At 40.4% G+C, this 26,631-nt stretch overlaps 2 protein-coding genes across 5 annotated transcripts; both read left to right on the forward strand.

The window, feature by feature from the left end:
• Positions 1 to 4,102: 4,102 nt before the first annotated feature.
• On the forward strand, positions 4,103 to 18,819 carry RB195_014640 (uncharacterized protein; the record flags this gene model as incomplete). Of its 3 annotated transcripts, XM_064204997.1 has the most annotated exons (17): positions 4,103 to 4,216; positions 5,775 to 5,923; positions 6,850 to 6,991; positions 7,099 to 7,200; positions 7,275 to 7,359; positions 9,116 to 9,279; positions 9,339 to 9,431; positions 9,953 to 10,090; positions 10,165 to 10,365; positions 10,482 to 10,601; positions 11,889 to 11,986; positions 12,142 to 12,190; positions 14,586 to 14,640; positions 14,974 to 15,087; positions 15,225 to 15,302; positions 16,401 to 16,583; positions 18,803 to 18,819. In XM_064204997.1, 17 exons carry the CDS (start codon positions 4,103 to 4,105, stop codon positions 18,817 to 18,819), a joined length of 1,902 nt encoding a protein of 633 aa, XP_064060878.1. The 3 variants fall into 3 exon arrangements, with proteins under 3 accessions (XP_064060878.1, XP_013291375.1, XP_013291376.2); XM_013435921.2 differs by lacking the exons at positions 4,103 to 4,216; positions 14,586 to 14,640; positions 14,974 to 15,087; ... (1 more) ...; positions 16,401 to 16,583; positions 18,803 to 18,819 and having other exon boundaries at positions 12,142 to 12,274; XM_013435922.2 differs by lacking the exons at positions 4,103 to 4,216; positions 5,775 to 5,923; positions 6,850 to 6,991; ... (8 more) ...; positions 12,142 to 12,190; positions 14,586 to 14,640 and adding an exon at positions 14,727 to 14,838.
• Positions 18,820 to 20,563: 1,744 nt separating this feature from the next.
• Positions 20,564 to 26,180, forward strand: RB195_014641 (uncharacterized protein; the record flags this gene model as incomplete). Of its 2 annotated transcripts, XM_064204999.1 has the most annotated exons (11): positions 20,564 to 20,605; positions 20,784 to 20,937; positions 20,998 to 21,048; positions 21,141 to 21,210; positions 21,368 to 21,447; positions 21,598 to 21,683; positions 22,274 to 22,399; positions 22,559 to 22,652; positions 24,369 to 24,466; positions 25,917 to 26,067; positions 26,140 to 26,180. In XM_064204999.1, 11 exons carry the CDS (start codon positions 20,564 to 20,566, stop codon positions 26,178 to 26,180), a joined length of 993 nt encoding a protein of 330 aa, XP_064060880.1. The 2 variants fall into 2 exon arrangements, with proteins under 2 accessions (XP_064060880.1, XP_064060879.1); XM_064204998.1 differs by having other exon boundaries at positions 25,917 to 26,180.
• Positions 26,181 to 26,631: the final 451 nt, after the last annotated feature.

Here is a 26,631-nt window from a genome sequence, read left to right on the forward strand (position 1 = left end):
TGTGGCGCTCTTCCTGGGCCAATTTAGTGTCCCGTACCGCTGCACTGCAGCTTCAGTCACTCTCGTTGAAGATAGACAGCGAAGGCTCTCCGTACTATTTTGCACCTGTAACTCCTCTTCTGAATTCTATTGTGAAAAATTCACTCAGGTGTTCCGAATGTTTGCAAAACCGCACCACCATCCTCAAAAAAATTCTTCTCAAATTTTGCCAAAGCGCTTTCACGAATGCAATTACTTCTATACGGCATAATCCTTCCTGATACTGTACTGCTGACAGTGATGTAAAATATACCAAAAAACTTCGTTCACATTATGCGCTTACACGAAGTCGTTTCCATAGTAGTACGCCTGAGCGTCGACAGCGGAAATCGTGCTGATGCCGTCACAGTAGCAACACCTGCGATTGTGGCCAACAACCTTTTTATTCGCGATTTCAACCACTTTTTCCCACATTGTTGATGATGCTAGTGGTCCTGTAAAGTGTACTCGCACTGCGATTCCAGGAAGAACTCGACCTCATTTTGCAGTCGCAACAGTCCAACGCACAAGGCACCAGAGAAGCACATAATCACTCGAATTTTGAGGTAAACACGCTACTAAGTGCGGCAGCCGAACCGAGGGGCTGCACCGAAATTGCGTGCATGCGCTCCATTTGCGCGCGCAGTTGTTTGCCGGCCAGAACTGTGTGATAATCGTTGTGTTTTCGTTGGAGTTCGAGTGAAAAGGTGTCGGGCACAAAAGCATGCAATTTCCCTCGCTGTGTACGAGGATAGAAGTTGTCCAACAAGGCCCTTTCACGTTGACTCAAGCTTAGGCTCAAAGTTAAGTCCTTCGAGAAGTCTCTTGAAAGTCCTCTTTCTGATATTCAACTATTTCTGCACAATTCTGCTTCTTAGAAAAAGTAAATGTCACTGGCGTATCAATCCACTTGGGATGCGCCACGCGTTTTGCTGGAATTTGTAATCTTTGATATTTTTGAACACGTGTTGGCCTATACAGTGACTTGCGGGGGCCCCCGATGATCAAGTCAGTGTTTTTATCCTCCCAGACAAGTCTGGTACCAATTTGCCGACCCCGGAGGGACGAAAGGCTTGGTGAGCACTAGGGCGGACTCACCAACCCTCGACCGTGCGGTTACAACGAACCTCTAACCGACTGCGCCACACCCGCTCCATATTGCCTCTTAAGGATTCACAATACTGTAGGTGCGGCACCGTCATGGAAAAAATAAAGAAATTGCGCGCTTTATTCTAGCGCAATCAGTGTTTACGGCTAGTTCCCTTAATTTTATTTAGAGAAATATGGTACAAGATTGTCGTAGAAACACACGTAATATAAAAAAAATATATGGCAATAATCATAAGATATTTTCTTTCTTGCGCAACGTTGCTGCACATCCTCAATGGATTAAAGGCAGCACACTACGAAATCGACGATGCTGGAGTGTATTACTACGCCCGCATACGTGGCACATTCTTAGGTGCTATGTAGGAAAATTCGATCAACGTGTTCGTTTCCCACGCCGTTTCTCAGGGGAGTTAGGGGTAATTGAACTCATACCTGTAATCTACACCACTAACCTTATACTTTCGTGGAGCGATTCCAAAGTCATCAATTGCACGGTGTGGTGTCTTTAAGATTTAAGAATTACATTAAGTGATGTGCACAAATGCTGTCAGTCGAGCAAGTCAACGAAGAAGACTGGGGAAAACTGTACTAGAAGGCAACCCGAGAATTCAGAAAGGTGTCGTGATTGTATTCACCTAGCGTCGTGTAGCGTTCTTCGGAGCACTTTTCTATATTCATCGCAGTCAACCGGATTAACATAAGCGCCGCTGGCTGCTTAATTGGGTCGATAATTTATGACATTTGGTGCATTTGTACAATAAGGCTAATGTGTACGGTTGCCTATCTTTAGGATAATTTAGTATCGATCGAAAACAGCTGCACTACAAATGTTACTCTTTCCTTCGACCATATTCGCATTTTTAGTGCTTTACCTTTTTCCTTCTTTTTTGTTATCAGATATTTGATTATTGTTCATCAGTTCCCTCAGCTACAATTTCTTTGAGAACGTGTTTTCTGTCTTACTTTTTCCATAGGTGTTTTCCAAGTACGTGCGTTTCCGTCCAACTGCGTTTTAGCAATGAATTTGCAAGTCAGCTTTTGTCAGCTGATGTGTCAGCTGTTTATGCATTTCCCCATGAAGCTCTCATTCGTTATCGTTTTTGTTTAAGTTCACTAAGACTTAATGCACTTCTTATCTGCCATATGAAATCAGTCGAGACGTGCATTTGCTTTAGATGAATCACTGTTTGCTTATTCTAACTCTTAAAGGCATCACCCCATGAATCTGAGGTGGTGCAGTTTTCAGGTGGAGTATTCGTATACAGGATGGGAGACTACGGAGAGGGGGGTGATTCCGTCCATTTCTTGCTAATTGCCGTAAAAAACGGCCCGAAAGATACGGCTTCATTCGTTTTGGCGCACCATTTTGTACAAGAGATTCGATTGGAGCGCGCCAGTCTTGTGGTGCGCCGCATCTTTCGGGCCGTTTTTTACGGCAATTAGCAAGAAATGGACGGAATCACCTCCCTCTCCGTAGTCTCCCATCCCGTATACGAATACTCCACCTGAAATCTGCACCACCTCAGATTCGTGGGGTGATGCCTTTAAGTTTTCTCCATGCTACACCTATAGAACAAATTCCCGATTTGATCCAATAGGAGTTTTTATCCTGCTTCAGAAGAACTGAGTCCTAAAAATATATCATCGGATACGCGAGTCTTTCCATCAGAGCTCGCGTTATTCATCTAAATGTCAAGCAATGCCAAACTTCCCCTCAGGGTTGTTCAGATTTATGCAATCTGCTGCATGAGTGCATCTCATCGAAAATGACGTTGAAAACCACAAAATTACAATTACGATGCGCTTTTATTGTTGCGTGGGAAGAATCTTGCAGATCTTTCTTCATTCAGTTTCAGTTCGCAGTTTTTCGTCCAAAAGGTGAGAAGATCCACAACCATCTCAGAATCTGTGCCTCTGTGCTGAATTTGAACACGAAACAGATTACAAGACAAACGTCTGTCCTCGTACGAAAACAGAGCGTTTCTTTCCAACTGCGCTTGACCCTCCGACGTCTAGTAAGGTCATCCGCAGCAGACAGGTGTCTGCCTGCCAATCTGTTCTTCGCTACCTATTGATGGTTGGCAGAGGTCTCTGGGTCTATCCGAGGAGCGATGTATTCGTTCGTTCCCTCTGGTTCTTTGAGGTGAATGGGGTGAATTTTGCGTATGTTATTGTCGGAATTCCCATCATACTTCACAGGCTTTTTGTTTGCTCAGAATTTTCGTCTTCTTTTTCAAATCGTATTAGATGTTCTGTGGTGATATTGTCATTCTATACACTTTCATACAATAAAAGCCGGTTCTGGCTAGAGTAACTCTCGTTAAAGACCAGTTCGCAACGAGCGCGTTACATATGCGACTCATTTGCAGCGCTCTGAAGTGGATGCTACCCCTTATTATAGAGGTTGACGGTGAACTAACTTACTCTAAAAATTTCCTAACGTTCGTAGCTCACGTACTTGGAAGCATAGACTAACAGCTACTCATCTCTGTACTCTTCTTGGACTAAACTCATTCTGATCTGAGCTGCGACTACGAATGCAGGCCAGTCAACTTCTGATGACCCACAGCACTTTCTTATCTCTCGATCCCATCAGTATCTAACATGCTCTCCTCTTCTGAATTAGCCCTTTCTCAGTATTTGCTCCTCATTTTGCTTCATCACACCGCATTCTCTATAGACGGTTAGGCTGCTGTTGCACCCATGCATCATTCCGCCATATGAATTGTTCGGGGCAACCTCTCACTTTGTGTTCTATCTTTGCTTTGCTGAATGATTATTTTAGCAGATCGGTGAGCTCCATGTTTTGATGGAACCAGATGCACACGGGGATCAGTCAACGTTGACAACTGGAGTTTTGTTTCATGACAGCCGTCTTAGTTTCGAAATTGCCCAGTATTGTCCTGCACATGTCCGAGTAGAACAATAGTGCAATGATGTTAGGGATCTCTATTGCGTAGTTATTATTTCATATATGCACATTTGCTGCTTAGACCGGCACTCCATAGTATATTCTCTATTTCGAAACTGTCGAATTCCCGTGTCTACACTGATAGAGGGAATTCTACTTCTTACATCACTTCTGAAGGTAGGCAAACGTTTTGCGTATATTTTTCCCCCCACTAAGAAATTCCTTTGCTACTTTTTGGTAGTACAGTCAATTTTTGCACAACACTTGCGCTAAAGGTATTCCTAACGTTAAGCTAAAGTCCAGTAGAATCAGTCTCAAATTAGTTCTAAGCTGCTTATCTTTAATTTAAGTGCACTTGTGGAATTTTCGCATTCTAAACTTTTCTGGCGAAAGGACTGCGGAAGAAATATTCTGGAGAAGTGCTAGAAAATTCCTCCTCTATCACCCAATGAACACCCTAGTTCGGCCATCTGTGGTCATTTTTCTGGAGTAACACCTTAGTCATCTAGTCCGAAATCTCCAATTTTCTTTGATATCTAATCCCCGTTCCCTGTAGTCATCAGCGCTGAACATCGCCTCTTCATTATATTTGTCCAACTAAGTGTTTAGGTTTTCTGCGGGTTTTCTCTTCATTCTCTAGTCTCTGATTTTCAAGCATAGAGGCAAAGCAAGCACTCCTAGTAACCGCGGCCGTAATCCCCCTGCTCTCCTCGTTTCAACTTCTGCCGTCTAATCAAATGTGTAGCGTGTGCCGCGTATTTTTCACGCAACAGTAGTTATAAAGTTCACGGGCATAGTTGCGAGTTCTTGATCGTCTCAATTCTTTTTAGTGCAAAGTTTTTGTTTTATATCATTTGTATCGTTTCTCCCGAAACTCATAGAGCAAGACCTTTCAAAGTCTACGGAGTCTTATTGAACAGTAGCTCTGCACGGTCTTGAAGACAAATTTTTTTTTCATTTCATGGCTATCTATATCAATCCATTCCGTTTCCCTGGTGACGTGCTAGGCCTGTGATACTTCAATGCGGAAGCTGTAGAGCCGGCACTCCATCTTCCAACATCAAACATTTCACAGGATTTTTTGTTCTCCGTGCATTTCAATGGAAGAAAATTGGGACATCGCTATCCCAGAGAAAAAAAAGAACATCTGGAACACAAAAAGGAACATGTTGATGACCGCATAACCTACCTTTGTATGTATCCGGCATTTTTGGTCAATAGCGAACGTGTGACTTGCCGGTTTGTTCCGCGGTAAAATATGACTTTTCTATGCACTATGTTTTTTCATTAACGCCTTGAATGGTCACTACAGCTGTAAAATCTACAATAATAAATAACGATCACGCGCTACCTCATGCGCTAAATTCGTCAGAGGATTGATACATAGAGAGATTATTATTAATCGGGTTAATGCTGTCGTGACTTGTACTTTGCAATATTCAAAGAACGCAGTAACATCGACTGCATGTGATGTAATAACATAAACGTAAATCTCACACAACGAAAAGTGACAGACGTGAAAAATCAAACAACAAAGTGTACGCACGAACTCAGTAGTTTTTTTAGAACAATTCCATCTTTCCCATCATTTAAACAATGTCACGAGTTTCTGTTTCCAATACATATTCTGGAATCCATATTGCTTGATGAGTACTACAACTGATTTTTATTCGTATTCTGACGTTCGCTCAACTTCTGTCACATGAAAATCCTTGATTATCTGTACTCCTTTTAGATGAGTGTTGATGAACATGATGGCGTCTCAATAGATTCAAGAGATATAGAGAACGCTCACATAGATGTCAATGATAAGTCTGAGATATTGATTCCTAGTAGTAATTTCGACGATGACGACGGGAAATACGGCGAACTCATTTTACTTGGGTGAGTCTTTGTTTTAATACTGCCGTTTTGTCTTAGATTTCTAACAATCTGATTACTTTTATCTTTTATCCTTTATGCATAAGCTTTGCATCTAAGCTCTGGTTTTCCTGTCTACGTATATGGATCAAAGATAATATTTAGTATTGGTTCGAGAACGATTTATTTATATCTCTTTTCTCTATTATTCATGTTCTTTTTGTGATAGCTGCTAATTTTTTGCTGTTATATTTTTTCGATAGAGTAGTTTTAAGCGTTGGTTTCGAACCTAATACTAAGAGCATACTAAATCTCAAAATCGTATAACTTGAACTAAATTGACAATTCGAGCACTTCTTGTCATCCCAGTTCTTTCTTCTTTAATATTATTTATAGCGCTACTCTATGATTTTCCAATTGTGCTTCGGTAACTGCTTTTCCGAATTTTGTTTCTTTACCCTTTTTTAAAGTATGTCATTTTTCACCGCTTTCGGATAGCAGATTTAAAGATTTCGTCAACTGTCGTCGAGGAACAGGACAGTAAGTAATTTTAACGACCATGTGTACTTAAATACTCTAGGACTCCAAATAATCGTTTGGATTGCGAGTTTTTCCTTGGTAAACGAACATCAGTGTTTCTAATAGTTAGAAGTAGATTCACGTCTAATCCTAGAAGATTAACGGCGGCCATGCGCCGTTTGCATGGTTATCAAAGCTCAATATTATCACATATATTTTACCTTACACCTTCAGCGAGAATAGATTAGCTCCTAAACCTGGAAATAAAACTTTGCCCCAGTCACATGTTCGGTGAACGTATTAATTGAACCTAGCTCTGCAACTATAAGTGAGGTGCTGATGAGCTTCAGTAATGAACACAGCGCAAAACAGCTAAATGTGTAACAGAGCTCCTTATTTCGGTAGTAAAGAGTTGAAATCTCTCCTTTTAGGTATAATGGCAGTCAGGATAGTCGAGCAACGGTGCCGCTCAAACGTCACCGTACGAAAATGACGTTGATGCGGCGAAAAAATGGTAATGGAATCAAGAAAGGATCAGTGTCACAAGTAAACGTTGCTGCGAAAGATGCACCAGTGAGTTATATTTCTTATCGCTTACTTCCCCTATGCTCCCTAAGTTGCTGATTCGATGATTATCGATTACTTTGCTTGATTTGTTCGTTCAAATTTTCTTAATTCAGGCAGTTTTGGACAAAAACCGCCATGTCGTCTCATATTCTTATGGAAAGAACCAGACTGTTTTGGTTGAATACGTAGCTGACCCGTTTAAGGACATGTTTCAGGTTTGTTTGCTTCTTAATTCGAGGATTTGATACATGGACTCAAGAATTTTCAAGTGGGATACTAAATTTTCTAGATTGGTCGTTCTTCTGAAGAGCAAATAGATTTTACAATTGTCGACACATGGCTGGCATCAGGCTCACAACTCGCTTCATCATCAGGTCCTTCTTTTCATCTTTTTCCAGCATTAGGAATTTTTGTGTATCATTCCCTTGGCATTGTATTCTCGATGATTTTGTAGCGGCCCTATGGTAATTGTGTCTCTTGTTAGAAATAATTCCTCTAACGTTTACAGAATGGATGTTTCCATTCTCCCATCATTAAAAAAAGCCTCCCTGTTCGAAGTGTGGGGTCTGTTGAACTAATTTCGAGTCAGCGGTTAAGTGGATTAGCAAGGTTTTTTTTTTTACGTTTACACTAATGTGGTATAGCTGGAAACAGGACGTGATTTAATGGCAACAATTGGAATACTTGCTTGGTTACTTGTTAAAATGAAATGATTTCTTTTTTCTCGATTGCAGTTTTAGCCAATCCTTCTTTTAAAAAATCTTACCTGTTCTGTGCTGTTTTTACGAATGACTAAACGTGGTTCCAGCAACTCTTTGACGCCGTGGAAATGGCGTTTGTTCTCAGGAGGCACCCTTTCTACATGCCCTGGTCCACTTAGCAGTCTGTTCATTGGTTATACTTGAATAGGACGATGAAAAGAGAGCTCGTTGAGCTCCGACCGTCCGCACGTAGATGCGACGCGTACACAAGGGTATTCCAGTTTATCGGGTAAAGTGTATCTGGAGCCCTTATTTCTGGATGTAGCTAACTAAAGCGGTCGGGGCCCCAAGACCTAAGCATTAGTCTTAGAGGATGTATGACATGTAAGCCTAAGCTATTAAGAGAAGTAAGATAGAGCGTACAAAAATAAGGGGCCGCTTAATGTTCCCCCCCCCCCAACCTAATTACATTTTTCCTAACTTAACTAGTAGAAACGAACGCCGTTTTTTTAAAGGACGATTACGGAAAACTGGACGTACGCTCATACTGGTAATCTACACAGCGAACTCTATATTTTCCATGAGATTTCAGCACTTCGTCAGTTTCGTGATACCTTCAAATACTGTCTACAGTAGGGTCAAAACGAGATGAAATGCAGTGCAGTTGTGTAAGCGGCAGTGCTCGAAAGGAAGCGGTGGAGACGACGGCTGGAATCGACGTATGGCCCTCTCGAAATGCAGCGATGGATGGTGTTAGCTGCGATCCTAACTGTGCCACACCGTGCCTCTTCGAGCCGCCTACGCAACTGCAACATGTCGTTTTGACCTTACCGTATCTAGGATAGTATGTGCACTTTACGTAGACAACGACGGAAACAACTAGCATATTCCTATTGCATAACTGCGTATCGCAATACTGCTCCTGACTTATTTTCTTCTCTATAATATCTCGAAATCTAGATGGATTCTTCACTTCAATGATGTAACAAGGTGAAATAGTTAATTAGTTACTATTTGGGGTATATGCAGCAGTGCAAAGCTGCAGTTTCGGATAAGACATTGTCAGTATGAATGTAAATGTGAATATGTAAAGGATTTTGGTCGTTGCTGTAATTTTGTAGTAACGACAACTGCGCTTCGTTCTCTGGGTATTATTGTTAAATAACAAAGCAACTCCATAGATCTAGAACCATTGCTGCAGTTGATCCACAGCTTCGCCAGGGCACATCGTTTCTGCCGCTTGCTTTCCATGAAACAAATTGAATCACATTTAACAACAAGCTGTGACTTAAATTTTTCATCAATACAAACAATGACCTTTATGTTGTCATAAGTTAATGAATTGAGTTGTTTAGTCCAAGTAGTGTCCCTCATGCTACTGACATGAATTAATAAGTCAAGCCGAACTAATTAATAGAATTCTGTTCAGGTGGCCCCGGCCAGCCTAAAACAAGGGCTGGAAGCGATCCGCATAAGATGATTTCATCAACCATAAGTCGATACGCTTGCCGAATCATTATCGATCGTGAGAACTATGATAAAGCGTTCCTTTATGCTGCTGGATTTGATTCTGTGAAGAACATTTTCCTTGGGGTGAGCGTGTTTGCTTCAGATTTATTTGATTACTCCGCATGATGAATATCTTTGCTAAGGAAAAAGCGACAAAATGGATGAAACGAAACGGGGAGATGGATGGTCTGACGACAAATGGGATTTTGATTCTACATCCGAATAGGAACACTGAGGTTGGGATCATGAGTAATTGATTTCACCCCTTATAATTCATGAGATTTCTCGACTACATTCTTTTGTCGTGTAAATAATACTAGTCAGACTTTCCTCTAAACAGTCCCTCTCTGATTGTTCATCACGATGTCTTGTTTTGTTTTTGAAAATAACACCTTTTAAGAGTTTCCAACAACAAGTGCTTGCGTTTTCCCCCAGCCTTTTTTTCTTCTTCAGCTATCTAATCGGTATTGTTATTTCTCATATTGTTACAAAAAGAAGGAAATTGTTTTTTGTAGATGTACTCCATGAAACATCCATACTCATTGAGACCTATTCTAAACATCCATTAGGAAAAGTGTTTGTTTTCGTGCTTCATTGAGGAATCGTGTACGGTTTTCCCTTGCTTTGTTCTTTGTATGATTTCAAGTCCACTCGTGCTCTCGATTAGAAACCCTCTTTCTTGCACATATCTGAGGTTGTACTAGAAGGTGTCATTTACGTTTAATGCTCAGTTTAGCGCTCTGCATACTTTTTATAGGAGCTGTCGGAAGATGACGTTCCTCCCATGTACGTATGGCGGGAAGTTTCTGTTGATGGTGATATCTATACTTTGCGTGAAACACGAAGTAGCAATGCCAGAGGTGCACTAGTACCAGAGGAGACAAATATGTTACAGGTAGTTGAGCTGTTAGACTCAAATGCTTTACTCCCTCTCGCTGCCTCTTACTTTTCTCTTTACTCGTTTTTAAGGATGGCACTCTAATTGATCTATGTGGCGCGACATTGCTTTGGAGGACGGCGGACGGATTGCGAAAGTCGCCCACCGCTCAGGAATTAGAAATGGCACTGGATAGACTAAATGCGGGAAAACCTCAATGCCCAGTGAACCTAAACACCCTTATTATTCCTAAGAAAAAGAGTTCTAAAGGTGGAGGAAGCAGACAGCCTTACGTAAGCCTTTTTTTGTATTTCCTTCATATTTTTCATGTGGTCTTCATTTTTCTCATCTTTTCGTTTGCTTCTTAGATGAACTGAGGAAATTCTTAGTCAGAGTAAGGTGCCTTAAGGTATACCTTCGTTGTGGTCATGTACAAGGAAAGCATGAATGGGGTCATCACGCGTTGTCCAATGGCCAACAGTCATATAAGTGTCCGATATGTTTGGCGGAAAGTGAAAGAGTTATTCAGGTATGAACTAGCATATGTGTATATCATTGGCCCATTTCTTACTCATTCTTTACTAGTATTTGTTTTATTATTCTTTTTTCTTTTGTTTTTTCCGAAAGTATCGTGAACACTGAGAAAAGTATGCAATCTTCTTCAAAGTGATCACCAACTAGTATTTGATACTACAAGGCAAGAGGTTAGGATATCCTATATGGAATCTTTATTAGATTGACTTTCCGACTTTTTCGCTGCCTTCAGAGGCCTGGGTAGAGAATGACTAGAGCAGTCTCACGTCGTTATTCGCACATTATCCTGTGTCAGTGTTTCGACAATCATTCGAGGTAGTGAAAAAGCAAACCGTGGAAATCCTCCAAGACTTTGGAGACGCTTTGCATTCTCGAAAAAAAAAACCTCCAGTGAATAACAAGAATGATTACATGTCGATAAGTTCTTGCCAATTGTACCCATCTGCGAGCTGTAACTGCCTGACATTGCGTGCGTAGATTAAATGTTATATCGTCGCTAATGATCAATGCACCCATTCGTTAGTACACTTGGTAACGATAGGTGCGTGCCACCAGGGGCCGAACATCCTATGTAACTTTACTTGAAAGTAGTTTCAATATATGACTTCTGTTTTCACTATTTTGAACGATTACCGAAACCGAGTGGGTGGGTGTGGTGTAGCGGTTAGAGGTTCCGCTTCCCGCCCGATCGATCGGAGATTCGAATCCGCCCTAGTGCTCACCAAGACTTTCATCTCTTCGGGTAGATAAATTGGTACCAGACTTGTCTGGGAGGATAAAAACACTGACTTGACACATCGGCTAGCCACCGCAAGTCATTGTATAGGTCAGTTACACGTTCGTAAACCTCAAACGATTCTCAATTGAAGTGAACGTGGGGGCGCATCCCAACCGGATTGATTAACGCTAGAAATTTTATCCTTTTATCGAAACCGAGAGCAGTGCAGTGAGCCTCAGTGTAACAGCTGAAGGAACAAACCTAAGATTTTCCAGTCAATCTCTATTTAGGCCTGTGAAGACAGCGAATAGGCTGGAAAGCCAGCCCAATAGAGGTTCCGAGTAGAAACCTCATGTAAAAACTTGGATAGAAACACAGACAGAAGTGCACATGTGCGATAGGAAGGAGCTGAACCTTGCCAATTTGATGGGGTCTGGCTCATGGGGTGGTGCTCAAGTGATGAGGATCCCTTCGCCAAGCGTTCAAAAGTGAAGGGGATCAGAGCACCGTCACCGACTATTGCGTATATGAATGTATGTGTTCCTGTTAAACTATATATTGCAGCTTACAATGGGAATGGAATCATCCTTCCATTTGGATTCTGGAAATCTTGATTATGCTTTCAACCCATGCGGTCATGTAGCCAGTCTTAATACAGTCAGGTAAGGAAGTCATCCTGATCGAACTTTCATCACTACATGAAGACAATTTTTGTTCTAGAACTTAGACACTGCTCTCTGGACACTTTCTTTTTCTTCTGCTTTCTTGACATTTTTTCAAAGCCAATCTTTGGATATAATTGTGCAGGATGTTGCAGATTTTGGTCTCGGATACCACTTCCTCACGGCACCAACAGTTTCCATCCTGTATGCCCCTTCTGTACGACCCTTCTCGCCACTGAGAAGCCTTACGTGCGCCTCATTTTCCAGGACCATCTATTCGATAACTGACGAACGGAATCGTCCTAGATTTGGAATTGAATCCTGTGATTTTTATTCTTTCGTGTTCTCTTCATGCATACACCAACGTTTGCATATCATAATAGTGTTGTTTTCGATGGAGATTCTATTAAGATCTGTCATGTTCTTTCAGAACCTTTCTTTTAGTTGATACTTCCTGTCACATATTCTGCTGATCTCCGTAGACTGTACCAAACTTTCGGTTTCACCCCTGAAACACCCTACTTTTTAATCCACTGTAAATAAAGCAGACCCCTAACTTATAGTGAACTCAAGAAGAACAAACCGATTGACCCATAATTCTGTTTCTCATAATTGTGAAATTCATCTCCTTGGTTGTCATAGCTGCTGGTTTCGTTGCGCTAGTTACGGTTTATGATAAGCTGGGTTTGCGTGGGTTAGTGACCAAAGTTTAAACTTTTCCCCTCTACTTTATACGATTCCCCCGATTTCTTCCCTTCTCATTGTCGTTGCTATCGACAACTGTAAATAGATATTTTGATACATATATTTGCTTTGTTTCAATTGGTATGTGCATATTTCCATCTATTCACCAACTTAGCTGTGTTACGCGCGATTCCAATTGATTGTTAATTATTCCCTGTTATGATGGTTCTCTTCGATGACTGATGATTGATTACATACGTTCATAATTGTCAACTCATTGCTTGATGAACGAAAATTCTGGGTGAGGTTATTCTTTTTTGGAGAGGAGTAAATGGATTTCGCCTTGGTTTATGTGCTTATATGTTGTTTCTTCGTAATTAGCGAGACCGTACCTAAGATAATGAATTACTGTACGCCAACTCAGGAAGAATTACATGTTAGTTTGAAGATTGCTAGTCATAAGTTGTTCACTCACTCGTTCCTTCCATCAGCATTGTACTAGAATAAGAATAATACTATTCCCTGTTATTCGAATATCTGCAGTGGAGTCATAACGTATTTATGGTAACGGAGAATCTGGACCTGGGGAACAGTTCCATTAGTTGCGATAAGGAACAGCAATTACAACCACGCTTATTACTTGTTATGTTGTATATTGAACGAAGTCTCTCCACTAGAATGAATAGAAACATCAACTTATTTCGAAGAATGGGTTTCGACAAATAAAACATACTTTGACGAACATGTTTCGAGAGAATTTTTGAGTAGAATAGTGCCCGAGAAAGCTCCAAAACTAGGATTTTCCCGGCTTTGCCATTCTGGGGAATGAAAAATATGTTGGTTAATACATCATGCATAGAGGTTAGGAGTTCTGCTACATATTCCACCGAAATGAAACACATACGAGTAAATGTCACAAAAGTTATGACATTACAAGATGTTACTCATATATTGTGAATTAGTATTGGGAAATGCTAAATAGTTAAGAGACTTGAAATATTATCCTATAGTCTTGCCAGAAGGACCTGAAGCCTAGTGAGGGAAGATCGAGCTGGAGATTGCAGTTGAGATGGGACCCTCATTAAATCAGCTCATCGTTCACCCCGACGGGAGCTAGCCACGGTCTCACCTCGATCGCAGCTGGTAGTCCCACTGTGCCGCTGTAAGTGTACTCGCTTACGCAACTCCACCATTCTTCAGGTCGTTTTGACCTCATTTACGATGGACATGCTTGGAACTAATACCAGCAAAATTTGTGGAATCATCTGTTGACGCTTCAGCACCACAGCATCTTTAGTTGAGCCGAGGAAATCATTAGATTAGGGCCATACTGAAGTTATTTCTCTAAGATTTTTAATAGCTCGGAAAAAAGAATGCTTGAGTTCCGGTGGTCTCTATATGATGTGGCACAGTGGAGATTTTCGCCGTTTGATGGTAATGTGCTTTTTGTGTGAAATCTTTGGGAAATCACCTATTTAATTTGGAATTTCTCTCCTTCAAAGATTGCTGAAAATATAAATGAATAAAGGAAAGGATTAGTTCATAATAGAAGCAGATTCCGAATGTTCCAAAGAACTGGTTTCAAATGTAGTGGCTGATTAGCAAGGAAACACGAAAACAGAAAAGGAAAGTCTCGCATTTGATAGGGTCAAGCATTAGGCTGCCGCAGAGTTCAGAGCCGCCCGGGCGCGTGGTTCGGCGGCTCTGCGGTTTTGGTAGCTATTGACTATCACAACAATACGCTCATTAACCACCAAAACCGCGCGCCCGAGCGGCTCTGAAGTTTGCGGACTGCCTTATTGGCGCCTTCATCTTCATCACCTTGATATTCGGACTGGCCGAGCAGGCGCTAGTATTTTTTCCATTTTTTCTGATTGCATCCTAGAGTCGTCCAGTGGTTTCCCGTTTCGCGTAGGACAGAAAGAGCATCAAAATTTTCCCTAGGCAACTCCGTGAAGAAATATGGCCAGGTCGGCTGTCTTCCTGAACTCAGTTGCTTACCGTTCGGCTCGAATACAGTTATTTTCGTACAGTACTTTGCACATTATCATATCAAATGACAAATGCCTCAATCTCGAATGTCGCAGTCATGGTTTTCACTCTGAACGTAGGAAAAAGGCTTGTCACATTTCCAGTTTGTCGAAACACTTACAGACGTGTACTGATAGGTGATTCTTCTCAAATTCCTTTTATTTAATCTATCGCCTTAACTTCAATGTAAACCGCAAACATGAACGGGAGAGTTCATTGAGCTTTTACGTTGCTCGAAACACGAAAGAGTTGAATCGAGCTAAAATTTCCAGGCGATCTTCTCGACATGGATATCACGAAATCGCTGCGGCGAATTCTAGACAGTATTCCTGGAACGAGCTCAATTTTTCTCACTGATCGAGATGGTGTCATAGTCTTGAGCATAGGTTAGTGGTATCTTCTTTCAGTGATCGGTAATGTGTGCCTATAAGAATTTTCAGGACTTTGATATTTTTTTGTGGTTATTCCAAAGTTTTGGTGTCTTATTTATTCTTTTCTTGTGTTTAACAGTTGCCTGTTGGAGGTGAAGAGCTACGGTCAAGAGCTTCTTTGATATCAAGTCTACAAGCCACCCAAGACCAGACTGGAAAACTTGTCATGGGTATGAAGTCTTCTTAGATTTGTTCATATCAATTCGTTTTTTCTTGTATCTGTGAAATCTGTGTCTTACTACAAGAGATGCTGACCGATTGTAGTGTCATTTAATCAAAATGGATTATTTCATTAAATGAAGGGTCGGGTGGACTTAATCTCCCAGTTGTAAACTAGAAGTTCCCATTCTGTGAGATAAAAGTGGTTTCTTCTGAAAGCCTTGGATTACTATCAAAATTAAGAACAAAGAATGCTTGGGACATTCCACTGAACGAGGAATCTGGAAATAGTTGGGTGGCACAACATGTGCAATGCTGCGTGAGTAGAAAAAAGATTTCTCTCATTGATTCTCTACTTATGTTTTTAAATACGTTCAAGATCATTCTGCTTTCTCTACGCACTAAAATGCCGTGAGAAACATGAACATATTCTGCGCTGCTTCATTTCATGAGTATCGTTCAACAATGACATTTAAGGTTCATTAAAGGCTGCATAACACGAATTGACGATGTTGGGATCCCTATAGGATAGATATCTGCATACAAAGTTCGGGTTGTAGTTTACAAGTATAGATGGGGCCGCGCTCAATTCACCCTAATCGTCACGAAAACGGCGTGTGAACCGCCTTAATTCCATCGAGATTCGTTAGAACGGCCCATCTTTGTACGCTTCGGTTCCCGATTCATTGGTTTTGTTTGAATAATGTTGCCGAGGAGACCCCATTGATTGTCGCCGCTCGTGACGGCACAGGTACAGAGGCGGTCCGTTCTTACGTACATCGTAGGATTTAAGGCCGTTTCGCACGCTGTTTTTTTTTTAGTATGATTAGGATTGATTAAACATGTTCACACTCATACTCATAACCGACACGGTGGACCGTGAAATGTCCATAAGGGATTGAGAAAGCCGTTAAGTTCGTGATACGCTGCCTTTAAAGCTCATCCTCTTATTGCTACCATCCTTTTCTACACGTGTGGTGTTAATTTTATTCTAATTTTGAAGGGTAACTTTGATGTCATCATCCTGCTACTAATAACTAGGAGAGTTTTTGCCAACAGTGCTATGTGTAAGAATATTTACGTTAATCTATCTCTGGATCATTTTTCAGGAGCTCATCGTGCCTCGGCATTTTTTTATGAAACTAGCCAGCTTGTCATCCTGAATGTCCCTCCACTAACAGCATTTATCGTGGCATTACCAAGCGCCAATACTGGAATGCTTCTTAAATTACGAGAGCAGTTGGAGCCATTAGTACAGGAAATAGAAGGCATTGCCCCGGAAATACCGAGCTGTGGGTTTTGTAGTTTCTGCTCCACTCCATTAAACATGTTCCCTGGTATCTGGAACTTGCAGGAAATGTTAAATAGCAGCATTTGCCTGCTATTTTAGAATCTTTTCAGAGCAAAGGTATGTTGTTCATAACTGTTCCAAACGCATGTTTCCTTCGTATTTTAATCTACTCAAGCTCCTCCTATTTAAAACTTAGGTTACGCGAGAACGTAAAGCTGGTAATGGTTTTTTTACTCGTACCTCATTTACAACGCATATTAGATCATCTGAGGTATTTGTTCCTATGATTTATGATATCAAACCACAGTTTCAGTCTTACTTAACAGTGCTGATTCGCAACGTATTGGATAACATATTAACTTAAAGGCAGGTTGCTAATGCTTGCTTTAATATCATTCATAGGTGTCAATGCAAATTTGTAGTTGTTACCTGTAAATCATACTGACTTGATACATTGACTAGCCTTCGCAAGTCATTGTGTAGGCTAGTTATGCGTTCGTAAACCTCAAACGATTCTGAATAGAAGTGAACGCAGCAGCGCATCCCAAGCGGATTAATTAACTCACATGATTTCGTGAGAAGACTTTCTGTTAAACCATGCTGTTCTCGTATCACGAGGTTAGCAGGGCATTTCCGTACAACAGTGTACGGCTAGTGTGGCTTTTATACATATTCATAGTTGGGTTAAAACGACATGAAGCACGGACAGTTGCGCTAGCGGCTGCGCTTGAAGCGGCGCGGTGGACCGTAGCGGTTAAGATCGTGTAAGGGTCCTCGCTACCACCAAGACCTCTGCAGTTCCCCGTGCTCTCATCTCGATTCCAACCGCTGCGCTCCACTGCACTACTTCGAGCGCAGCCGCTTGCGCATCTGTACGTGCCTCATGTCGTTATAACCCAACTATATGCCTGTTTATCAATGTCGGCGCATTATAGTTCTTTTGTGAGGTGGAGCTTTCTGAAATTTAGTTCCTATTGAGATCAAACAGACATGGGAGTAGCATTCTGGAGAGCAAGGAATGTGCTCGATAGATGTTAGATATATGCTCAAAAAACTGTAAAGTCTCAGCGGCGTTCCGTATGTGGCTGCACTACAAACGGTGCGAGCGACTCGGACTGCAAACATGAGTGGAACTACCGAGGGCCCCACCTTCATCACAATCGCTGTTTTCACTGCACCGTTTCGAGTCGTTTTGGCCAACGGGGAACAGAGATGTTCCTTGTGTTAATCTGAAGAATATGGAGAACTCACAAATCCTCTCAGCCGTAGAAGTGCTAGAAATAGTAGCTAATTTTAGTCACTTCACAAGACCAGGTATTTGAGGATAAAGGATAAATCGTTTGGCGTTAATCAATTTGTTTGAGATGCGCCCCCACGTTCACTTCAATTCAGAATCGTTTGAGGCTTACAAACGTGTAACTGGCCTATACAATGACTTGCGGGGAATAGCCGATGTATCAAGTCAGTGTTTTTACCCTCCCAGACAAGTCTGTCACCAATTCATCGACCCAAGAGGGATAAAAGGCTTGGTGAGCACTAGATTGGATTCGAACCTCTGATCGATCGTGCAGGCAGCGAAACATCTAGCCGCTACACTATACCTGCCCTGTATTTGAAGAAGTGAATTAGAATTGCGCATGACCTCAGCTTGTCGTAATCCGTTATACCTCATCTGTCGCAGAGATCTCTCCTTAACTTTAGAGAACGTTGTAAAATATAGTACAACGAAGTTGGTTCAACCTGTTGCAGTAGGGTTTTCCAATACGTTGTTGCGTCTAAAATATTCTCTTTCTACGTTTCTGTGTTATAGCAACTGCTAACTTGGGTTAATGTGATGATTACAAATGTCATACAATATTTACAGTATGTCTTTCATCATACAGTATGTCAAACAATATTTACGGTATTTGTTCTACCTTTTGGAAGAAATCTCCCGAAAGCTCTTCCTCCTTACTTACCATATTTTTGTGAATCTAAACCACCGGCACTTAATGGAGACTCTTATTTTTTGTGGAAACTACGTTCGACTTTGCTTCCTTTGCGTTAACTTTCATTAGTTTGGTGTAAACTTCCTACCGCTGCCCATGCCATTGATGCACCTTCGTTAAAAAAAAAGAAACACTTGCTGCTAGATTGAATACATTTCTTTCAGAAATCACCTGTGTCAGACAAATCCGTACACGTTTGATACTAATTATATCAATAGCACATCTTTTTCAGGCAATAAGTCTAATTGATATGGGACAATGAAGTAAGGATTCCTACACCTGGACCAGCTTCTTCGCTCGTATACAATCTTTTGAAACAAATTTCTAAAGGACTTGTTACAAGAGTTTTAGTTAAGCTCGAACTGCAATTTGTGAATACTTTGATGTGCCAATTTTCACTATGAATGAAGCGTGCCTTTTTTTTCTTTTTTTTGCGAACGATTTTATCAATAAATATTCCCTCTGATATTTTGTCTAATTCATGTTATATATGTTAACTTTTGTCTTCGTTGACTCAGTTTTTCGGTTTTTTTTAATTATTTGATTAGTTTCTAGTGGTGATATTAATTCGCCGTGTAATTCTCCTGTTAGTGATTTGTATATCCAGTCAATTAGCAGTACGAGTACAGTTACTGTTTCCATCTGTAGCGAACTGATCCATTGATATGGATCAACGACTGTTAGTTGATGTATTTGATTAGCCAATTTCGCCGTTCTCATCGATTGTACCACAGTAATATCTCATAGGCTTTTGATTTTATCAATAAATATTCCCTCTGATATTTTGTCTTGACTATAATAACTGTGTTTCACCTATACACACCAAATATTTTTACAGTGGTGAAGCGTCCATGAGATTAACCCAGCTTTTCTCTTTAAACAAAGTTGACTTTTGGCTTTCTGTAAGGTTTTGTCCTCTTTCTTTGAAATAATGAGTATCTCATTTAATTCATTTTATTGTCCCTGTAATGCTTCTTGCCGCGTAGTGTGTCGTTATGCTGACAAATACGTTCCGATAAAAGAACAAACCAACAATGTGGTTTCATGTGAGAAAAACTAAAGGGGTGAAATACAACAGGAACAACATTCCATTTGGTTTTTCCAGAAAAAACGCGTTCTTACGGGGTAAGCGAAATGGTCAGGCATAAACATAGAGAGCAGTAACCACTGAAGCGTTTCGATGTTAGGTTTGCATTGGACAATCCAACTCCGAACGATTCGGTCTGATTATAATGTTGATTTGGAAGATGACGATGATTATCCGAAATATAATAGAGTCAATACAACATGAAACACAATGCAGTTGTGTAAACGCTTGAAGCGGCGCGATGGAGTGTAGCGGTTAGGATCGAGTAAGGACCATTGCTATCAACGTCTATTGCAGCAGTTCGTGATGGTCCCATCTCGTTTCCAGACGATTTCTCAGTCCACAACGAGCGCAGCCGCTTATGCAACTGCGCCGTGCTTCATGTCGTTTTAACCCGACTATAATTCCAACATTCCAGCAGCGTTTACACGACCCCATCGTTTTTCTATGCGTAAAGCTGAGGAAGTTCCTTATTATCCTCCTTAATCAAACAGAGAAAAGCCAGTGAAAATAAGGAAGCATGGAAAGGAGGCGGAGTGTGACAAAAATTATAGGCTGCAACATTCAAACTTGTACCCCATGACTCTGTGACTCCTGTTGTTGGTATCCTAGTCTTAATAGAGTGTGTCTGTTCTTGTATTGGGTTTTCTGCTTACTTCATGGAATCTGGTGTTTTTTGCCAATTACGCAGAATTTACAAAAGTCATCCATCGAATTTCTTCATTTATTTGACATTTGTTGAAATAATATCTTAAATGTCTGCTGCTAACTCTCGGCGCTTGAGGATGTTCCTTATGATATTTCTGAGACTACAGTTTTTAAAAAAGTACACTGCATTTGCCTGTTTATGTCACCCTTTTAAGAGAATATTTCACCGTTGTCAATGAGAACAGTTAGTGCATAAGTATGTCTCGAACGTGTTCGTTTCTACTAGAAACATTGCGACAGGTCGGTGATTATTTGAAGAGTTTCCAATTTCCATTTTTTGATGAGAACAAAGATTTTCTTCGGACTTTTAATTATTGTTTCTCATATTTTAGATTAGCGCTTTTTTCACTCTCCAAATGTGAAACTTTTTTTGGGGAGGGAGGTAGGTACAGAAATAGCTTAAGCGATTTTTATGTAGCTGTTCAACCGGTCGAATTCGCTTCGTCGTCAGTTATGGTATTGCGGACGTCGACATCATCAGTACCATCATCAGAAAAGTGGACGTTGGTGGTGGGACAAGCGAATATTACTAGCATTAACGTCTGCTGCGGGCTTTTCTTTCGCTGATCATGGTTGGTTTTCTTTTTCCATCGTTAACACGATTATGCTATCTTCATATTTGCTCTCTGAAGGTATCCCAGACGAGAGATTCGAGAAAGCTCGACATTTAGCAGAGGAATTCGGTAAGGAATTTATGTGCTTTGTTGTTTTTGTTACATATGGTTCTATTTTCTTTAGTCGTAGTGGTTTCCCATTTTAAAGTTTTTTCTTCAAGATAATGGAAAAGATGAAGGACATGGCTGGGAGACACTAGTAGAGGAAGAGGACTTGAAAGTTTATAGGAGGTGAGATTTGCAGAGGTTGATTTTTCCCCTCATTCTCAGTTTATTCATTTATTTATTATATTTTCCATCCGTTTGTCATACTCCTTTTTATTATTAATTATTCATTATTTTATTATACTATTCGGAGCTGCATGCAATTTAATTCTTGTCTCTTTAGACTCATACCGGGCCCATTTGAAATGTACGAATACAAATGTGTAGGGACTTACTATGACATCACTCCCAGTTCTTTTCTTGGTGAGATTTAACTCCTCTTCTCTTCTTTTCAGATCCACTGACTTCTGCCCTCTGTTTCTTTCGTAATGGTTTATTTTTGTTATCATCCTTCTCTTAGCCTTTTATTCAGCTGTCTATGAGTTTGTTTGCAATTTCACCATTTCATCCTAGACGTGCAAAATGATTTGAAGTATCGAAAGAAGTGGGATTCTAATGTAATGACATTGGAATTATTGAAAGAGGAGGACGAACACGAGGTAGGAGTTGAAGGACGTAATCAGTTTGAATTTACTTTGTTTTCTTATTTGCGAAAGACAGTATTTATGTTAGTAGGTTTTGACGTATATAGACTCCTTTCCATAGAGCTCGACATGCTCTTCAGATCTTCTCTCTTTCTCGACATAGTTTTTCTTCTTTTTTTCCTGCAATTGTGTATAGCACGACGTGGTCTTAGCAAAGCTTTCGATGACTTTTTCCGTTTCTTTTGCTCCCAGGTTTTCCACTGGTTTTTTTCTAACCTAATTATTTCTTCTGATGCCGTTTTCTGTTTGTAGGAAGAGAATTTCTGATACATTTTATAGTTTAGTTTTGTTAGTTGGCGTTCATCTAAAAAGGATTTTGGGATTCCATTGCCCTCACGATTATTAAAAAAAACTCTGATATTGCACAATTCCTTCGCACATTCTCACCGAGGACGCGATTGACAAGAACTCTAAATTGATAATGTTTCTTTGTTAATAATGAATTTCTCCAGAAAAATCCGAATCTCTAGAACTCGTTAAGATTCCGTCACGAGTTCGTTCAGTTTTATTCTTATTGAAAACATACTCAAATCCTTATAATTCAGCTTATTCGGTGGGTACAAAAATACCCCTATCCGTTATATCCTCGTGAATACGTTTATGCACGAAGAACTTGGGTTTCCGACGACTGTCATGTGGTTGTCGTTGACAGTGAGGTGGTTCCATCACATGTAAGTTCTTATTTTTATATTTCACCTTCATTACTTACTAATCATATCACAGATTTTGTCATATTCTCTCGCACTTTTTGTTGTCAACCAATCTTTTTTAAAATATTTTCTACTGCAAACTTACTCGTATTTAGTGGCTGTTCTATTCTAATTTTGCAGTTGGTGCCTGGAAGCCCTAAGAATGTACGTGTTTCAACGTACACTTCTCGTATGGCAGTAAGATCGCACAAAGAGTTCGATGATTGCGGACTTGGCAAGTTTTTTTTTTCAGCAAACATTTCCAATGAACCGAAATGACATTTACTCCTGTTGTGAACCAGTTACTTTTTAAAGTTGGGCATTTCGCTTCTTCCATATCCTATAAAATACCCCACATATTTCATTTTTACTTCGGTCTTATGGCTGTTGCGTTATTGCCGAAAATATGCTCATTCACAGTAAACACCTTGAATGCAACGCGGTCACCATTTCTCGAGTTCTTGTGCTAAATTACTGTCGAGACCGTGGTTAGAGAATCGGAATTTAAAAAAAGAATAAAAACAGATTGAACTTCGGTGGTCGACTTTTACATTACCTTTGTTTTGTTGATAACAGCTATCCAGGATCACCAAACGCAGGCCATGTCGAATAAGCTGATTTCAAAATGTATTCAAAGGGTGGTATACTTTCACTGAAATCTGAAGAGGACTATGCTTATGCGATACGGATAGATCTTTGATGACCCATTCAAAACTGGCAGGAGACAATTATTGTCATTTTAGTTTAGCCAAAGAGTAACAAAAGTGGTTGAATTTGTTATGGGACGGAAGGAGTATATTCAAATGTTGTAACCATGAGAATTGTCAGGAGTACAAAAAAGGATTGCTATTCGGGTGAAGACAATCAAGAATGCTCTGTTCCTCACTCGCTTTGCTGCCACTGTTCTTTCTGATCTAACCTGCACTTTTGGAACTTGAACACTTTGAAATCAAAAAAAAATATCGGCGTTGTATCATGGATCAAAAGAAGATAGCTGTATCCAGCTCCACGCCGTGAGGGAATAGAAAATTTGGAGTTCTATATTACAGCAACCATCGAAGGTCGAGAACGGGGCAACACTCCTCGAAATTGACGATATTAGGATCACTCCAGAAAAAGATAGGGTTAGGGGTGCAGATTCTGAGCGTGAACACGCTCAGTCCCTTTCATACTTCCTAAAAAAAAAGTCCTTTTTGAAAGTTTCCCTTAAGTGACACGTTGTAACGTCATTTTTATATCATTGGTTCCCTCAGCACCCTATCCATTGCTTTTACCTAAGCAGATTTCTGGAGAAACTTCATTGATGCTCGCTCGCGGATGCGACACTTGCACACAGGGTGGCTTGTTGGTACCTGCCTAGTAGGAAAGAGAGTAGAAAAAAGACTGCCATTCTCCAGGACAATTATAGGGAATTGGGCGTGGTCACGCCCACACTCATAATCTATACATCTAACCATATATTTTACTAGAGGGACTCCAATATCGTCAATTTCGTGGAATGCTGAATTGATTAGGCGAGACATGTGATGTGTTTCAACGACAGCCGTTGCAGAAGAGGAGAAAAATTGCTAGCGCGCCAAATAGAAGATAAATGCTAAGAGAGGTGTGGGAGATGTGTAGACGTTCAACATAGATTCGGCAGACCTATTCTGATACATCAAACATGAAATGAAGTCTGGGGCACTTCCATGTTATTGCCATGTCCTTCTTGCATATAAAGTTGCAAATTTACTATCTACTCGTTAAATGAAAGAAGTGTCATTTATGGAGGTGGTCCTCTTGAAGGTGACGTATCACGAAGCTGAAGACATTGAGATCTCTCTACCACTTGATAGAAGAAGGGGTGTAATTCTCCGGAGTATGAGAGCGATAGCACTCATATTTGCGAACTATCTATTCGCTCAGAGGTACAGTTTTGTGGTACGCAACCTTTAACACGTTGTCATTTCAGACTTCATCCTTACCTATTTTGACAATCCAGAAGCGAATATACCACGGTCAGTATACAACTGGATAGTTAATCACGGTGGACCGTACTTCTTACAGCAGGTGTTCTTTTTCTTTTCTTTTTTTCTGTGCTTTGGTGTTAACCTTGACAAAAACTTGCTCCACATGCTTCGATTTCCGTAGAAGAATTCCTCATTGGGGTTGGACACTGTTTGCAGTGTTACTCATTTTATTTGAACATTTGTTTTTAGTTTCTTTTTTTAGATGTCAAAGAATGGTTAAGTTCCCCTCATTATAAACATCTCTTCTTTCTACCCTAGATATCAATGAGGTCGCTCTCTAATGTCCCCAATTATTGTGCTTTTCGACAAACGAAGTCAATTACGACCCCGGAACCTACTCTCTGTGTACCCAATAACCATTTTTTTACTGACTCAGAGGGCTGAGAAGATTTTGAAAAACTCCTATTTTGACAATAAAGGAGCTTTTGTTTAGAAGCTCGTAAACTGTTGGAAAAACTGTTGCTAGTTTACTACATTGCAAAGAGCAAGAGAAATTGCAAAGCAATGTGGACCTTACTTTCGAATATAAGGAACGACCTAGCGAAAGGTTTAAAATCGTCACAGTAGAGAGAAGTGTCTCAAGTTCATCAATTTTATTTGGAAGCGCTTAAGCGTAATCATAAATCCAGAATTGTTTGAGGTTTACAAACCTATACAATGATAGCAGAAGAAAGCCGATGGACATTACCGAAACAATTCAGAGATTCACTTTCCATTCAAACAATTCAGAGATCAATTTGTCGACCACGTTCGGGTACTAAAGGTCTGGTTAACCTAGGAACCATCGGGTGTGTGTAAAGAAGGTCCTGGTGGTTATTCATTGATTGATTCCTGACGGAAATCCAGAATTTTTGTGATGTTTCCATTTAAACTTTGCACGCTCAGAATAAGGTAGATTTCACACACAATATTACTATCCTTACTCTTCTAATTTCAGCTTCTTTTTAATGGTTTAAAGTGAAGGGAAGATTTTTAAAAGAATTAATTAGTTTATATATCGATGACTGCTTTATTGTAGCATCAACGCAATCCGAAATGGGCGAATGCTTTAAGATTTTGAATAAACGATAGCAATGCATAAAATTTCAAGAACAACCAAACAGTTTATTGACTGCCTTATTTAAACGCTCAATAACTGCAATGGCATTGCAAGTGTGGAATGGTATCGCAAAGAAAGATCGAAAAACATACTGCTAAATGCAAATTTAGCTCATCCTATTGCCATGAAAAAGGCAACTGTTCACGATGAGGTCAAAACAGTCATAGCAGTGTGCACGGAGAGAGAGAGAACGTGAGGAATCACAAAAGATAGCCACAATGCAAAGCTAGTTCGAATGGTTATACGAGGTCGAAATCTAACGCCTAATCTCGAATTGGAATAAAACAATGAGGGTCCCACGTGATGACCTCAACCAATTTTGTGAAGCTTCGAAGATCACGCAAATTCAAAAGAGGTTCTAGAATAGTGTATCATATAATCTTTTTTCCAGGTTTATGAAGCAGCTTGCGAAATGGAGGAAACAGGGCGGCGATTAACATGGACGTCAGAAAGGATGCAAAGGAATCGAGAAAGACTGCAAAAACTGTCAGCTGCGAAGACCGCCCCCGTATTGCTAGTGGATACATTAGCAGATGAAGAGGGTAAAGTAAATGAAGATGAGTTGGAAGACGCAGCTCCAGTGATTTCTAAGGCACAGAAGTTCACGTTTGCAGCTCTAGACAATCTTCCTACAGAGGCCTATGTGACAGTGTGAAGTGTGTGATTTACCTTAGCTTTACCTATACATAGCTGGCTTTTTTGCCGGTCATTTGAATCTGTTCTCGGTTGGAGCTTCTAATGATTTTTTGTTGCATCGCTGAAGATAGCGTTTGAGTTGTTGGCAATTTTACATGTTGTCTTCGATGTCATGTCTAATTTGTGAATAATGTAGGAAATCTACGAGTTCTAGGAAGAGTAGTTTTATTTGAAGATAAATATATTGTTTTTGTCCCCAAAAAAGCTTCAATTTCACTATTTTTTCATCAGAGGCTTAATGATGGTGCTTTTGGTGATCGCGACGGTGGTGACGCCATCGGAAATTGAATGGTTGGCTAGTAACAAATCCTTAATTTGAAGTAAGCCATATCTTCCGCATTTCATTTATTGTTTTTTCCTGTCGAATGTCGGACACATCTGAGAATGAGGGTATAGATAGATTCCCATCG

The sequence above is a fragment of the Necator americanus genome, chromosome V (genome assembly GCF_031761385.1).
Source record: "Necator americanus strain Aroian chromosome V, whole genome shotgun sequence".
Classification (NCBI taxonomy): Eukaryota; Metazoa; Nematoda; class Chromadorea; order Rhabditida; family Ancylostomatidae; genus Necator; species Necator americanus.